This window comes from Panthera pardus, unplaced genomic scaffold (genome assembly GCF_024362965.1).
Source record: "Panthera pardus isolate Hobbes unplaced genomic scaffold, ASM2436296v1 HiC_scaffold_18, whole genome shotgun sequence".
Taxonomy (NCBI): Eukaryota; Metazoa; Chordata; class Mammalia; order Carnivora; family Felidae; genus Panthera; species Panthera pardus.
This window is the reverse complement of record NW_026526743.1, coordinates 3,163,535-3,178,074: the sequence shown is the minus strand read 5'-3', so window position 1 is coordinate 3,178,074 and position 14,540 is coordinate 3,163,535. Positions and strand designations below refer to the sequence as shown.

General features: G+C 50.6%; 2 protein-coding genes across 4 annotated transcripts in view; both read right to left on the bottom strand.

Moving 5' to 3' along the window:
• The window catches only part of ZSWIM9 (zinc finger SWIM-type containing 9), a 181,946-nt gene that overhangs the window by 72,996 nt on the left and 94,410 nt on the right, over positions 1–14,540 (bottom strand). The gene's annotated exons all lie outside the window — the stretch shown is intronic.
• ZNF114 (zinc finger protein 114) lies at positions 373–12,541 on the bottom strand. 3 transcript variants are annotated; one of them, XM_019425830.2, is made up of 5 exons: positions 12,224–12,423; positions 11,718–11,803; positions 4,508–4,628; positions 4,288–4,414; positions 373–2,175 (listed from the first exon to the last, which is right to left on the bottom strand). In XM_019425830.2, exons 4-5 carry the CDS (start codon positions 4,319–4,321, stop codon positions 1,073–1,075), a joined length of 1,137 nt encoding a protein of 378 aa, XP_019281375.2. In that variant the 5' UTR covers positions 4,322–4,414; positions 4,508–4,628; positions 11,718–11,803; positions 12,224–12,423; the 3' UTR covers positions 373–1,072. The 3 variants fall into 3 exon arrangements, with proteins under 3 accessions (XP_019281375.2, XP_019281374.2, XP_019281373.2); XM_019425829.2 differs by lacking the exons at positions 4,508–4,628; positions 12,224–12,423 and adding an exon at positions 12,457–12,541; XM_019425828.2 differs by lacking the exon at positions 4,508–4,628.

Genomic DNA, 14,540 nt, shown 5'->3' with positions numbered 1-14,540 from the left:
TATCCCAGAGCACACCAAACCCCAACTTGAATTAAAGGAGGCTCAGGGGCGCCTGGGCGGCTCAGTTGGTTAAGTGTCCGGCTTTGGCTCAGGTCATGGTCTTGAGGTCCATGAGTTCGAGCCCCGCATCAGGCTCTGTGCTGACAGCTTGGAGCCTGGAGCCTGCTTCGGATTCTCTGTCTCACTCTCCCTCTGCCCCTCCCCTGCTCATGCTGTCTCTCTCTCTCTCTCTCAGAAATAAGTATTAAAAAAAATCAAAAAATAAATGAGGCTCAAACGGGGCGTCGTGTTGGTGAGAACACCTGTGTGTAAATACTAACAAAGCTACTGCATATTGAAAATTCAGAGCTGGAAAGGCACACAGAGAGCATATTCATCATCTCGGAGGATTTTATTAGAGAACCAAAACTGGAAAGGAATGAATTTTGGTCCCAGATGAAGGATGAGGCAAGGCAGTGGCAGCAATCCTAAATTTACTGTGTTTCTCTCCTACTATGTATTCATCTGTGCCTTGGAAGCGGGGAGACTTTCCTGGATCTATTACAATCTTAGAATCATCTCCAGGATGTAGTCTTTTGGGTAACTTAAGGGACGAATGTTTAAAGAGGTGTTTCTCATGTTCCTTACTCCCACGACGAGTCTCCAAAGTGTGAATTCGTGCAAGGATTACACTGAGACAACCTTGAAGGTTTTTCCAGATTCCTTAGATTCACAGGGCGTGTCTCCAGTGCAAGGGGAAACGTCTAGCAAAGCTGAAAAAAGATGACAAACTTTCCAGAGACCTTACCTACATACGGTGTGAATATGTCAAGGTGTTGGGTTCTCACATTTCTGTCGTTCAGGGAAGACTCGAGCTCCCTCCCAAAACGTCCTCATGTGCTCGTTATTTCGAGAAAACTAATGAAACTTCTCCCACATTCCTTTCATTCGCAGGACCCCTCTCAACTGTGAGTTTCGTTTTGTTTTGTTTTTTTTTCAAGTTTATTTATTTAGGCAATCTCCACAGCCCACGTGGAGCTTGAAGGCGTGACTTTGAGATCGCGCTCTTCTGAATGGGCTAGCCAGGTGCCCGTCAACTGTGAGTTTTTAGGTGGTTTTTAAATCTGTGAGAACTGATGAAGGCTTTCCCACATTCCTCGCATTTATAGGGTTTTTCTACGATATGAACCCTTCTATGTTCGGCAAGCTTTGAGAACTCATTGAAGGTCTCCCCACATCGCCCACATTTATAGGGCTTCTTGATAATGTGCTTTTGTAAGTGTTTGTTAAGGTGTAAGGAATATTTAAAGGCTTTCCCACATGTCTGGCATTCGTAGGGTTTCTCTCCGGTGTGAATTTCCATGTGTCTCACGAGGGACGACTGATACAGGTAAGATTTCCTACATTCTTGACATTTGTATTTCCCCCCTCCGGGCTTAGTCTCCTTGCGTGAGTCAGAATTTGCAGGGTGGGCAAAGGACTTCTCATCTTGCTTATTCTCATGATTTGCCTCTGTCATACAGGATTGCCTCTGTGCCTCATGGATCGAGCTATCTTGGAAGGTGATTCCACATGGATCGGACGCGTAGGTTTTCTCTGTAACGTGAGTCCTGCATACGTTGAGGCAAATGTCTTCACCAAAGGCTTTTCCAAATGGATCCCATTCATGAACGTCCGTCCCCATGCGAATGTTATTATGGCTGTGAAGCACATTGTTGTAATCATGAGGCCACACGTTTGACTCCGGCCCCATCTGACTCCTCACAAACGGGATCAAGACAATGCTTTGCCATAAGAGTCTATCATATCCGTAGTTTTTATAGATCTTTTGATTACTGGTTAGGACAGGATTTTGTTTCAGGATATCTGAGCCCCAGTTTGGGATAAGGTTTCTTGAGGCATCTCTCCGGGAAGGCACAAGCTTGGAGCCTGGTTTAGGATTGTCCTTCGTTTCGCGATATTCACAGATTCTGACCAGAGACTCGCCCTTCTTGTGAACGCCCACAGCTTGCTGCCACTTTGGGTCCCTTTGCTTGGGCGGCTCCCCTGTCTCATGGCATTTCCAGTCTTTTCCCCGCGGGGAGGGCCGGGAACTGTGGCTCACGGCACACACTCTGTTCGCTCCTTGAGGGGTCTTCTCGGCGAGAATGTCCTGCCGGGGGGTTGAGTTTTGGGTCTTATGTTGATTCAGCGAGTCTGAAATAAAGTGCACAAAAGTCAAGTTCTTTGTTGAGAGTCAAGGTGGGTTGGGGAGGATAAGACAGGGAAGTGCCCAGGTGGGTTTCTTGTCAAACGGTCACTCTGCACGAGAGGGAAGGAAGAGTGAGCAAGAGAGCGGAAAGACATCAGGATTTGGGCCGTGCCGGGAGCTCGACTGCAGTGAGGACGGGTGCTGTGTGGACGGGACCCGCTACGAAACGCTTGTTCAGGGATCGAGGAAAGGAGTCGCCAGGAAGGTGTAGCCTCATGGAAGAGAACCGGACAAAGAGTCTGCCATGGACTGTTTTTGTGTCGCCCAGAAATCCATTATGTTGAAGCCCTCATCCCCCATGTGATGAGGGGATTTGCAGGGGGGGGCCTCTGGGAGGTAATCAGGTCTAGATGAGAATGTGATGGTGGGGCCCCCACGATGGGACTGGTGTCCTTACAAAAGCAGAACGGAGCTCGCTCTCTCTCTAGCACGTTGAGGACACAGCAAGAAGGCGGCCGTCTGCAAACCAGGAAGAGAGGCCTGGCTGGGAACCAAACCTACTGGCACCTTGACCTTGGACTTCCCAGTGAAGAGACAAATGTGTGAAAGCCACCTGGAACATGGTATGGCGTCAGCCCGGACGGACTAAGTCAGAGTCCGTGTGTGACTTTAAAGGGGCACAGGTCTTTGGGACAAAAAGAAAGAATAAAAGCCTGGACGATTCTGATGCGTCTTAGAGTCTTTGCTTGCCTCCCAGATGAAATGGATTCTTTCTTTTTATTATTCTTAAGGAGAGGGACAGAGAGAGAGAGAGAGAGAGAGAGAGAGAGAGAGAGAGAGAGAATATCCCAAGCCCCACAGGGCCCGCTGCGGGGCTCAAACCCATGAACCATGAGATCGTGACCTGAGCCGAAACCAAGAGTTGGACGCTTGACCGACTGAGCCACCCAGGCGCCCCCCCCCCCCCCCCCGTCCATGCCCAACCAATGTGGAAATGTTGATGAAGAACGCCTCTCACCCCTGTGGAAAACAGCGGTGGTTCCTCAAAGAGTGAAACAGAGAATTACCATACGACCCGGCCAATCCACTTCCCGAGTATCTACCCACGGGAGTTGAAAACAGACGTCGTAACAGATACAGGTATAGGCGTGTTCACACAGTGAAAATAAATCAACTGCCCATCAAGCAGATGGTGGAGAAACAAAAGATAGTCTGGCCACAGACCCTCCGTGATGCACAGATAGCTGATGGCAAGAGGGCTGGACCTCGAAAGCATCGTATCAAGTGAAAGAAGACAGACACGGACGACCACGTTTTGTCCCGTTCCACGTATATGAAATATCTAGCGTAGGTCAATCTACAGAGACAGAAAGCAGATTAGTGGTCGCCCAGGGCTGGAGGGGAGAGTAAGGGAGTGACCGCTTCGTGGCCCAGAAGGTCTCCTTCTGGGGTGCTGGCAGCTCGGAGCCTGGAGCCTGCTTCAGATCCCGTGTCTCCCTCTCTCTCTGCCCCTCCCCTGCTCGCACTGGGTCTCTCTCACCAATAAGCAAAAGAAAAATAAATTCCACCTCGTAAAAGCCTTCCTTGTGAGGATTCCTATCTGCCTGGCGAGCAGGTGCAGGGGTCAACTTACCCCCCTGCACCATTCCCAGACCTGCTCCTTGCTCGTCCAAATGGGAGACCAGACTAGGGGGTGCCTCATTGAGATCCTGGTCACGGTGGGGGGTGGGGGGTGGGGGGGTGGGGGGGAAGACAGCGGTGCCAGAAACAGAAACTCCCTGAAGCAGGGGTTCTGAAGCCAAGCAAGTATGACTCTGCCGCACCTAAGCGGTCCCTCCGCTTCCCTCACGAATGCGCCAACACCCTCTGCGCTCTGTGTTCACCCACCTAAGGATCCTCCGAGGGCTGTGAATCGTGAAACGAATACAAATGTACCGCGACGGACAGAGTTCCCCTCTCATGGGGTCAAACCCTGCGTCCACCCCCGGGGGGCCAGGGGCCGCAGCGCCGCTGCTTAACGGTCCTGGCCCCGTTTCTCAGCAACCCTCCGGGAACTCAGGAAGGGCCAGACTCGCGTTGGGCCCCCGCGGGTAAGCGAGGGAGGGTAGCATCCTCACCCACGGAGGCCAGGTTCCTGCAGTTCTCCAGCATCACGTCTCTGTAGAGATTTCTCTGCGCGGGGTCCAGCAGGGCCCATTCCTCCTTGGTGAAATTCACGGCCACGTCTGTGAAGGTCACGGCGTCCTAAAACAACACGCCCGTTTGGGGCGCTGTTACCGGCGGAGTCGCGACCCTTCCCGAGGACAGGCCGAAGTCCTAACCGCCCCCCCCCAGTACCTATGAATGTGACCCCGATTTGGAAATGAGGCATTTGCGGATTCGCAAGGGGTACCAGGAGGTCACGCAGGAGTAGGTGGGCCCTATTCCAAACGACCGAGGTCTCACAAGAAGAGGAAATCTGGACACAGACACACGGAGGGGAAGAATGTCACACGATATTCTTCAGAAGTGGAGACTGGGGTGGGTTGTCTGCAACGAAGGCGGGCCAAGGAAAGGCGTTTGCCAGTCGTATATTAAGCTAGCCCACCTCTCGGGGCGCCTGGGTGGCTCAGTCAGCTAAGCATCCGACTTCATTTTGGCTCAGTTCATGATCTCAGGGTTCGTGAGTTCGAGCCCCACATCAGGCTGAACTGAGATGTGCTGAGAGTTCTGCTTTGGCTTCTGTGTGTCCCTCTCTCTCTGCCCCTCTCCCACTCGGGCTGTGTCTCTCTCTCTCTCTCAAAAATAAACAAACACTTAAAAAAAAAAAAGAATGAGTGAGATCTCTTATCCACGGATGTAAAGTGATATCACGTGGTCTGTGTGTGTATATATATATATATATATATATATATATATATATATATATACACACACATACATACAGACACACACACAATTTAAGGGAAAGAGAGAGAGAGTGTGAGGGGGGGAGGGAGGGGCAGAGGGAGAGAGAGAGAGAGAGAATCCCAGGCAGGCACCACACTCAGCTCGGAGCCTGATGTGGGGCTCGATCCCATGACCCTGGGATCACGACATGAGCTGAAGCCGAGAGTTGGACACAGCCGACTGAGCCACCCAGCTGCCCCCAAACCCTGTTATATAGACTTTAATTAGGAACGAGGTAATGTTCACACATTCGATAAGAAAATCCCCCAAATAGGGAAAGTCAAATAAATGACGCCAGGAGCCCATCAAGCCGGCAGATCAACCACTTGGGGTGGAAAGTTAATTTGAGGGACGCTACAACCTTAGCACGTAATAATAGCCCGTCATCCGAAAGAAAGGAAACTACGCCTTACTGCTAGGCCAATATTGACCCTGCTTCTTACAGAAGATATTTCTTACAGAAATATCTTACAGATATTTTATTTATTTTTTATTTTTCTTTAATGTTTATTTATTTTTGAGAGACAGACAGAGCGTGAGTGGGGGAGGAGCAGAGAGAGAGGGAGACACAGAATCCGAAGCAGGCTCCGGGCTGTGAGCTGTCAGCGCAGAGCCCGATGCGGGGCTTGAACCCACGAACTGTGAGATCATGGCCTGTGCCGAAGTCGGACGCTTACCGACTGAGCCACTCGGGCGCCCTCTTACAGATATTTTATATACACTGCAGGATCAGTCAAAGGGACTGTGTTCATAAGGAAGCAAGGCTTTTAGCCCGAGAAGAAAGATTTCAAATCTAAAATTTTAAGAAGTCAGGGGGGCGCCTGGGTGGCTCAGTCGGTTGGGCGTCTGACTTCGGCTCAGGTCATGATCTCGCAGTTCACGAGTTCCAGTCCCGCGTCGGGCTCTGTGCTGACAGCTCGGAGCCCAGAGCCTGCTTCGGATTCTGTGTCTCCCTCTCTCTCTCTCAAAAATAAATAAAAACATTAAAAAGTCAGGGCGCCTGGTTTGCTCAAAGTCAGAAGAGCGTGTGACTCTTGATCTGGAGGTTGTGAGTTCGAGCCCCACGTTTGGCGAAAAGATTACTTAAAATAAATAAACTTAAAAACATTTTTTTTAGAGTTCAAAAATGGCCGACTTTAGGATAAAGTATCAGCAGGAACCACACACACACACACACACACACACACACACACACACACTTCCCTGGCAAATCTCTGGAGAGAAAGCGCCCAGAAGAAATAAGCAGGAAGCCCTGAGAAATGGGCTGATTTAGGAAGAGAAAATCCACAGGGTGAGTCTGAGGGACCCTGTGCTGTCAGAAGGCGGAGAAGCCACCCTAGACTGTGTTAAGAAATACAGAGGCTGGAAAGGAAGGAAGGAAGGAAGGAAGGAAGGAAGGAAGGAAGGAAGAAAGAAAGAAAGAAAGAAAGAAAGAAAGAAAGAAAGAAAGAAAGAAAGAAAAAAGAAATACAGACGTTGACTATTAACGATCTGCCAATGGCCCAGTTTGGGAGATTCTGAACCCTAACTGTGCAACTGATTGAAACGGACTGGTTACTAACATGCGAACTCATCATGATCCCCAAAAAGGGGAAACCAAAGGGGCCATAAAACAGCACTTCTCGGGGCACCTGTGTGGCTCAGTCGGGGAAGGCATTAGACTCTGGATTTCGGCTCAGCTCATGATCTCTTGGTTCGTGAGTTTGAGCCCCGCGTCGGGCTCTGGGCTGACAGAGCCTGCTTGGGGTTCTGTCTCCTCTCTCGCTCCCTCTGCTCCCCTCCCCCGCTTGTGATCTCTCTTAAAAAAAAAAAAAATTAAATAAATAAGAATAAAAGAAAACAAAAATCCTCAGGGGGCGCCTGGGGGGGGGGGCACAGCCAGTTAAGCATCCAACTCTGGATTTTGGCTTCAACTGCGCCAGGGAGCGGTCACGTGGCTGGGACCTTCCCACGCACCAACTGTTCCCGGGTGGTCAACGAAAGGGAGGGGAGCGAGTGCCCCGTCACACCATGAGCCTGTACGAGGAACGAATGGCACCTATGCCTGGTGTTTGCGCCCTGCGTAAAAGGAATCCCGCTCCCGGGGCGCCTGGCTGGCTCAGTTGGGAGAGGGTGCGATTCTTCTTTTTCTTTCTTTCTTTTTTTTTTTAGTATATATTTTTTAATGTTTGTTTATTTGGGCGGGGAGGGGCAGAGAGAAAGGGAGAGAATCCCAAGCAGGTTCCACGCTGTCGGCGCCGATCCCGACGTGATATGCACTGTGTACTGTAATTTCTATATGGAAAACTGTTGTGTGGGGCACCTGGCTGGCTCAGTCAGTACAGCATGCGACTCCGGACCTTGAGGTCACGGGTTCGAGCCCCATGTTGGGCATGGAGCCTACTAACAACAAAACAAGACAAAACCAAAAAACCTATTGTGTGGATGCAAACTGCCACAATCATACTGTGAAAAACATTTCTTTTACACAGAAAACCTGATAGCCCTGGGGCACCCGGGGGGCTCAGTCGGTGAAGCGTCCAACTTTGGCTCAGGTCACAATCTCGTGGTTTCTGGGGTCGAGCCCCACTTCCGGCTCTGTGCTGTCAACGGTGGGCGGAGCCTGCTTCGGATCCTCTGTGCCCCTCCCTCCCCCACCCAACTCTCAAAAGTAAATATTAAACATTTTTAATTAAAAAAAAAAAAAAAAGAGGGGCGCCTGGATGGCGCAGTCGGTTGAGTGTCCGACTTCAGCCAGGTCACGATCTCGCGGTCCGTGAGTTCGAGCCCCACGTCAGGCTCTGGGCTGATGGCTCGGAGCCTGGAGCCTGTTTCCGATTCTGTGTCTCCCTCTCTCTGACCCTCCCCTGTTCATGCTCTGTCTCTCTCTGTCCCAAAAATAAAAAATAAAAAACGTTGAAAAAAAAAAAAAAGAGGTTGCCTGGGTGGCTTGGTCGGTTGAATGTCCGACTTCAGCTCAGGTCATGATCTCAGGGTCCGTGAGTTCGAGCCCCGCATCGGGCTCTGTGCTAATGGCTCGGAGCCTGGAGCCTGTTTCGGATTCTGTGTCTCCCTCTCTCTGACCCTCCCCTGTTCATGCTCTGTCTCTCTCTGTCTCAAAAATAAACATTAAAAAAAAAATTAAAAAAGAAAAAGAAAATCTGACAGTCCCGAATCTACTACCTATAATCCTACTCCAAGATTTATATTGTGGAACTGCCTTCCGAAACTGAATCGGGTTCCCCAGGCCTGGGGAGGAGCCTGGGCCTGGGATTTCTAACAAGGTCCCATTTGTTGCCCATTTTGCTGGACTGCAGCCCGCACTTTACCAGCCGAGTGGCAGGGGACACTCTTCCGCGTGAGAAGCAGGAAGGACAAAAGTGATCCCGGCAGTTCTGTCCGAGCAGCAGCCAAGGTGGGGACGGTTCCACATCCCTAAGCAACAGAGGGGCGGACTCAGTGACACCCTGCAGAAACCTGGGAACTGCACTGTTTTCAGGGGAGACGTGTTGAGGCGCAAGGGGTGAGATGTCGCGATATCTAAAAGTCTCTCTCCGGTGGTTCAGCAAAAAACAAACAAAAAAAAAGTGTGCACGAGCATCTGTGAACACACACGCGCATACAGACAGCAAACAGGGCAACCTGCGTACCTGACTTTACGCGACCATGTGTTCATATACAGACAGCAAATAAAGCAAAATATTAGCAAATCTGCGAATCTTTACGGTTCCATGGGTATTTGTTTTATTATTACTATACATTCACCGCAGGTCTGAAAATGCTTCAACTATACACTTAACGGGGGAAAAAAAGGAAGACCGAAAGAATGATCGACAGAACATTCAAGATGGCGGGGCGCCTGGGTGGCCCAGTCGGTTGAGGGTTCAACTCTTGGTTTTAGCTCAGGTCACGGTCTCAGGGTTCGTGGGTTTGAGCCCCGAGTCAGGCTCTCAGCTGACAGTGCAGAGTCTGCTTGGGATTCTCTCTCTCTCTCTCTCTCTGCCCCACCCCCACTCGAGTGCATGCTCTCTCTCAAAATAAATAAACTTAAAAAGAATTTCAAGATGGTGATTAACCCCAGAAGGAAGCAGGGCAAGGGGGTCAGGCAGGGATGGGCCGAGGGCCTCTAACCAACAGCAGTGTCTGATTCCTTAACCTGAGGACCTACCTATTTATTACATTATTTTAAAAATTCTGGGGAGCCTGGGTGGCTCGGTTAAGTGTGCGACTTCGGCTCAGGTCATGATCTCGCAGTCTGCGAGTTCGAGCCCCGCGTGGGACTCTGTGCTGACAGCTTACAGCCTGGAGCCTGCTTCAGATTCTGTGTCTCCCTCTCTCTCTGCCTCTCCCCAACTCATGCTCTCTCTCTCAAAAATAAATAAAACTTGAAAAAAAAAATTTTTTTTAAATCTATTTGTGGGGTACCTGGCTGGCTCAGTCAGTAGAGCGTGCAACTCTTAATCTGAGTCCCGAGCTCAAGTCCCCTGTTCGGCATGGAGGCTACAACTAAAATAAAATAATTAAAATAAAGTAAAATAAAATAAAACTAGTAAAAAATAGAATAATTCTACTTGTTAAGTTTTATGTACTCTTGTCTTTATGAAATTTTTCACAAACTTAATTCATATATTAAAGCTTAATTTTATTTATTCTGCCGTGTAATCTTACAGCCAATCCATCCTGGCTTTTGTTTTATTTTTATTTACTTTTGAAAAGATTTTATTTTAAGTAATCTCTATCCCCAATGTGGGGCTCGAACCCACAATCCTGAGATCAAGAGTCCCACACTCTGCTGACTGAGCCAGGTAGGTACCTCTCATTCTTGGCTTTAAAAAGCTTAGTAGTACAGGGCTCACGGCTGGCTGTTTGTAAAGCGCGCGACTCTTGATCCCAGGGTTGCGAGTTCGAGCCCCGTGTTGGGTGCAGAGGTTGCTTAAAAATAAAATCTTTAAATAGTGAGAGAGGGGGAAGAAAAGCTTAGTACAAAAGAACTTTCTAATTTTTTTTAGATGTTTATTTATTTTTGAGAGAGAGAGAGAGAGAGAGAGACAGACACAGAATCCGAAGCAGGCTCCAGGCTCTGAGCTGTCAGCATGGGCCCGATGCGGGGCTCAAACTCACGAACTGAATTCCCACATCTTCTTAAATATACTGATTCCGTTTAAGTAAGAGGCAACCATACTACGTTGGTCTCAAAAATGTCACCGGTTTAGGTGGGTTCCCCTTGTATTCACTACTCTGGGGTTTACGCGAACCCAGGTTTTCACAAAATAGAACTGTGACCCTCAAATAATATAAAGTCATTAGGTGCTTGGGGCAAACAGGAGACTTTTAGGCAACTCTGCCATTGTGAATGAACCGCCTCCCAGCCATTCGTCCCGTCCCCCGAGTTGCAAATCAGACAAGGATGAAACCAGCAGCAAAGACAAAAGGACTTTTGTCCCTCCCCCCCCCTCCCCCCTTACTCAACTGTTTTCTAACTCACTGATAAACTTTATCCCCTAAAACTCGTAGCCCATTTGACATCCTATCATATCGGTAAGAAGAGAACATTCCACTCTTGCCTGGGGGATCTTGAGTCACTGGGACAGAGAAGCGGCCTCGCCTCCGATCTGCAACCTGGGGCAGGACTCCTGATAAGGGGTTTGGGACACAACATTCCACATCTATCTTGACCTTGTAGTTTCCAAGGGAACGTCCAGACCAGATAACTCCTTTACCCTGGGCTCAGTTTGAGCCTATCTAAGCCCGGATCCATTTACATACACCTACCCTGAATTACTACCACCTCCCCCCCCCCACCCCCCCACCTTGGGATCCTATAATAACGCCAGCCCTTCCTTCCGCAGGTTCCTCTCAGGTGCAATCGATCTCTCTCCTTGCAACAAACCATTACAACGGGGGCTCCAGGTGAGTCCCGGGCGATCTCAGACACATTATAATGTTTGGGACAGTGGGAGAAAACAGACGAACAAAGAGAATGTGTAATTTGGGGTCGTCTCAGGGAAGCAGGTGGGAAAGAAAACCCCCACGTCTGGCAGATAGAGCGCATCCCCCCTCCCTGTGCGCGGAGCTTCCCGTGAACCAGACCTTCCTGGAGGAGACTAAGGACAGGCAATTTGTTCAGACCATGGGGTTCCATGCTGACAACTTCACTTGAACTCCTTTCAACGTGTTCTTTTAGAAACGCTCTCTACGGAGGTCTCAGTTCCCCCCACCCCCCAAGAAAGAAAGTGCTCACTGGACCAAACCCACACCCCGAAATCCTTTCTCTAGGAGAGGAGAACCCGATGGCCACCCTCTCCATGTGAATGTGCCCGGAATTTTCCTAATCGCTGAGGGACTCCCAACACTTAATGGGTCTGAACAGCCCCCCTCCCCCGTCCCTGCCCTCCCTCCCCAACCCCTTCCTCCCCCCCCCGCACGCAGGTATCTCCCTGCCCACTCCAGGGACCACAGCGTGGAGGGACCGCCCCTTCCCCCGGGGGCTTTTAGGGCTCAGCACGTGGGCCACTCTCGGCTTCCCCTCTCCTCCAGGGCGGAGGCAATCAGGCTTCCGCAGACAGCTGCCCCCGACTCCCCGGGATCCGACCCGGTCCCGCCCGCGGTGTTGGATCGTGCGACAAGCCGGCACACTCACCATCCCCGCTGCACCGGCTTCTGGACGCGTCTGTGGGTGGCGCCGCCCAAGAGCTCATTCCCTGCACCGGACAGAGGGTTGCAGGGCTGCAGACGAGAGGGGTGGGATTGCAAAAAGAACAATTAAATAAGCAAATAAAATAAAAAACCACGCCCTCACCCCCCCCCCCCCCCCCCCCAACAGGGATCGACGACAGAGATTCATCCTGCGCGGGCCTTTTGTATCTGCTTCCGGACCCCGGCTCCTCAAAATGGACGGTTTAAGGGGTGGGAGCAGGGGAAGGAGGAGCCAGCAGGAAGGGGATCCCGGGACTTGCCCCCCCCAGCCCCCCCCCTGGGGCCCCCCCCCCCGCACCCAGGGTCTCCCCAGCCACTTCTGCTCCTTAGAGGCGTCCAGAAAGAGAGGCGCTTCCCAAGGAAAGGAAGACTTTTTTCTGCCCTGGAAGAGGACACGGTCGGGAGGAGGGGTCCTCAGTTTCCCTCTTTTCCTTCCGCCGCCTTCCTCACCCCGCGAGCGTTGACCAGCCGGTGACCTGCGAGGTCCGCGCCAACAGTTGTAACAAAATACTGTGCTGACCGTTACTGGGACTGAACCGGCGACCCTCCCGCGAGGAACGAGAACGTCCTCCGATCCCCGATTCCAGGGAAAGAGAACAGCTGCCTGAATCCAGCCGGCGAGGACGCGGCCCCCGCTCCCCGCGACCCTGTTAAAACAACAACAACAACAACAAATCACCTACATCTGTTTAAACTGGAGGGTCACCTGACCTGCAGGTGCCGGCGAAGAGCGTCCGCGGAATAACTTCAACCCCGACTGGGGATTTCTTTTGGAAGGTCCCCAGCCAGGCCTGATTAACATCCCCGCCCCCCCCAACCCCGCCCCGTTCCCGCCCCCCCAACCCCGCCCCGTTCCCGCCCCCTCCCCGCCCCACCTCCACCCCTGCTCCACCCCTCCTCCCCTCCTCCCCTCCCCCAAAGACGGAGGCCAGCCCAGCCAGCTCCCCGGCTCTCTAGGAAAGGGCAGGGAACCGCTAAAAGTCAAGTCAATTAACCTTTTATGAAATGTCTCCTCTCTAGAAATGCAATTCTACCCTAAAGCTTACATTGCCTATTAGTACCCTGCACCTAAACTCGTCTTTTAAAAAGTAATCGCCCACCCAAGGTGAGTCTCGAACTCACAACCCTGAGATCAAGAGTCCAATGCTCCACTGACTGAGACAGCTGGGTGCCCCTAAACTTGTGTTGGAAAAAAAGACTTCATGGGGGCGCCCGGTTGGCTCAGTCCGTGGAGCACGCGACTCTTGATCTTGGGGTTGTGAGTTCAAGTCCCACATTGGGTGTAGAGATTACTTAAAAAAAAACAAAAAAACAAAACAAACAAACAAACAAACAAACACAAAAAAACACTTCTGGGCGCCCGGGTGGCTCAGGTGGTTAAGCTAAGCGGTCGACTTTGACTCAGGTCATGATCTCCCCGTTCCCGAGTTCCCGCCTGGGGCTCTGCGCTGACAGCTCAGAGCCTGGAGCCTGCTTCCGATTCTGTGTCTCCCTCTCTCTGCCCCACCCCTGCTTGCGCTCCGTCTCCGTGTCTCTCTCTCTCTCTCTCAACATTAAATAAGCCTTAAAATTTTTTTTAAAATATATTTTAAGAAGACTATTATTATTACGAAAGCAGTATTGGGTTTACAACGAAACTGAGGTACAGAGATTTCCCATATGCCCCCGTCCCCAAACATGCACAGTTTCCTCCCGTATCAACATTAGGCACCAGAATGCTACTTTTTTTCACTTAAATTTTAAGTAATTTATTTTTAATTAATTATTAATTATTTTAATTAATTTATTGTTCACGCTGGGTGTGAAGCCCAATGCGGGGTTCCAACTCACCACCATGAGATCAAGACCTGAGCTGTGATCAACAGTCAGCTGCTTAACTCACTGAGCCACCCATGTGCCCTGTACTTTTTTTTTTTTTTAAACTAGAGACGAACCTACATTGAATACGGGGTAATCACCAAAGTGATTACACAGTTTACTGTGTGTTTGGGTTCACTCTCGGTGTTGTATGTTCTTTTTTTTTTTTAAACTATTTTATTTATATTTTATTTATAAATCATCTCTACCCCCAACGTGGGGCTCGAACTCACAACCCCGAGATCAAGAGTCGCCTGCTTCTCCGACCGAAGCAGTCAGGTGCCTCTGATGTTGTATATTCTGTGGATTTGGGCGAATGTATAACGACCCGTGTCCACTTTTATACAGTGTTTTCACTGCCCCCCAAATCCTCTGCGCTCTATGCATCTCCCTCCACCCCCACCTACACTGCGACAGAGTTTTTGTTGTGATAAAATATACAGCAACAGACATGTCCCCTTTAACCATCCTTAAGGGTACAGTGCAGTGGCATTCAGCACATTCACACTGTTGTGCAAACATCACCACCGTCCGTCTCCAGAACCTTTTCATCTTTCCAAGCTAAAATTCTGTATCCTGTCCACTGAGAGAAAACCGACCTCTGTTCACCACCGCCTGGGAAACAGTCTTCTCCGTTGCTCTGAAGACTGCTCCAGGGACGCCTGGGGGGCTCTGTCCCTTAAGCGTCTGACTTCAGCTCAGGTCATGATCTCGCAGTTTGTGGGTTCCAGCCCCGCGTAGGGCTCTGTGCGGGCAGCTCAGAGCCTGGAGCCTGCTTCCGAGATTCTGTGTCTCTCTTGCTCTCTGCCCCTCCCCCACTCGCTCGCGCACGTGCGCGCGCGCGCGCGCTCTCTCTCTCTCTCTCTCTCTCAAAAATAAATAAACATTAAAAGAACTGCTCCAAAGCTTG

Excerpts from the sequence above, each read along its gene's own strand:
- ZNF114 (XM_019425829.2), bottom strand. Across the intron at positions 2,176-4,287 it reads CAGGAACCTGGCCTCCGTGG|ACTCGCTGAATCAACATAAG; the intron begins GTGAGGATGCTA and ends ACTTTATTTCAG.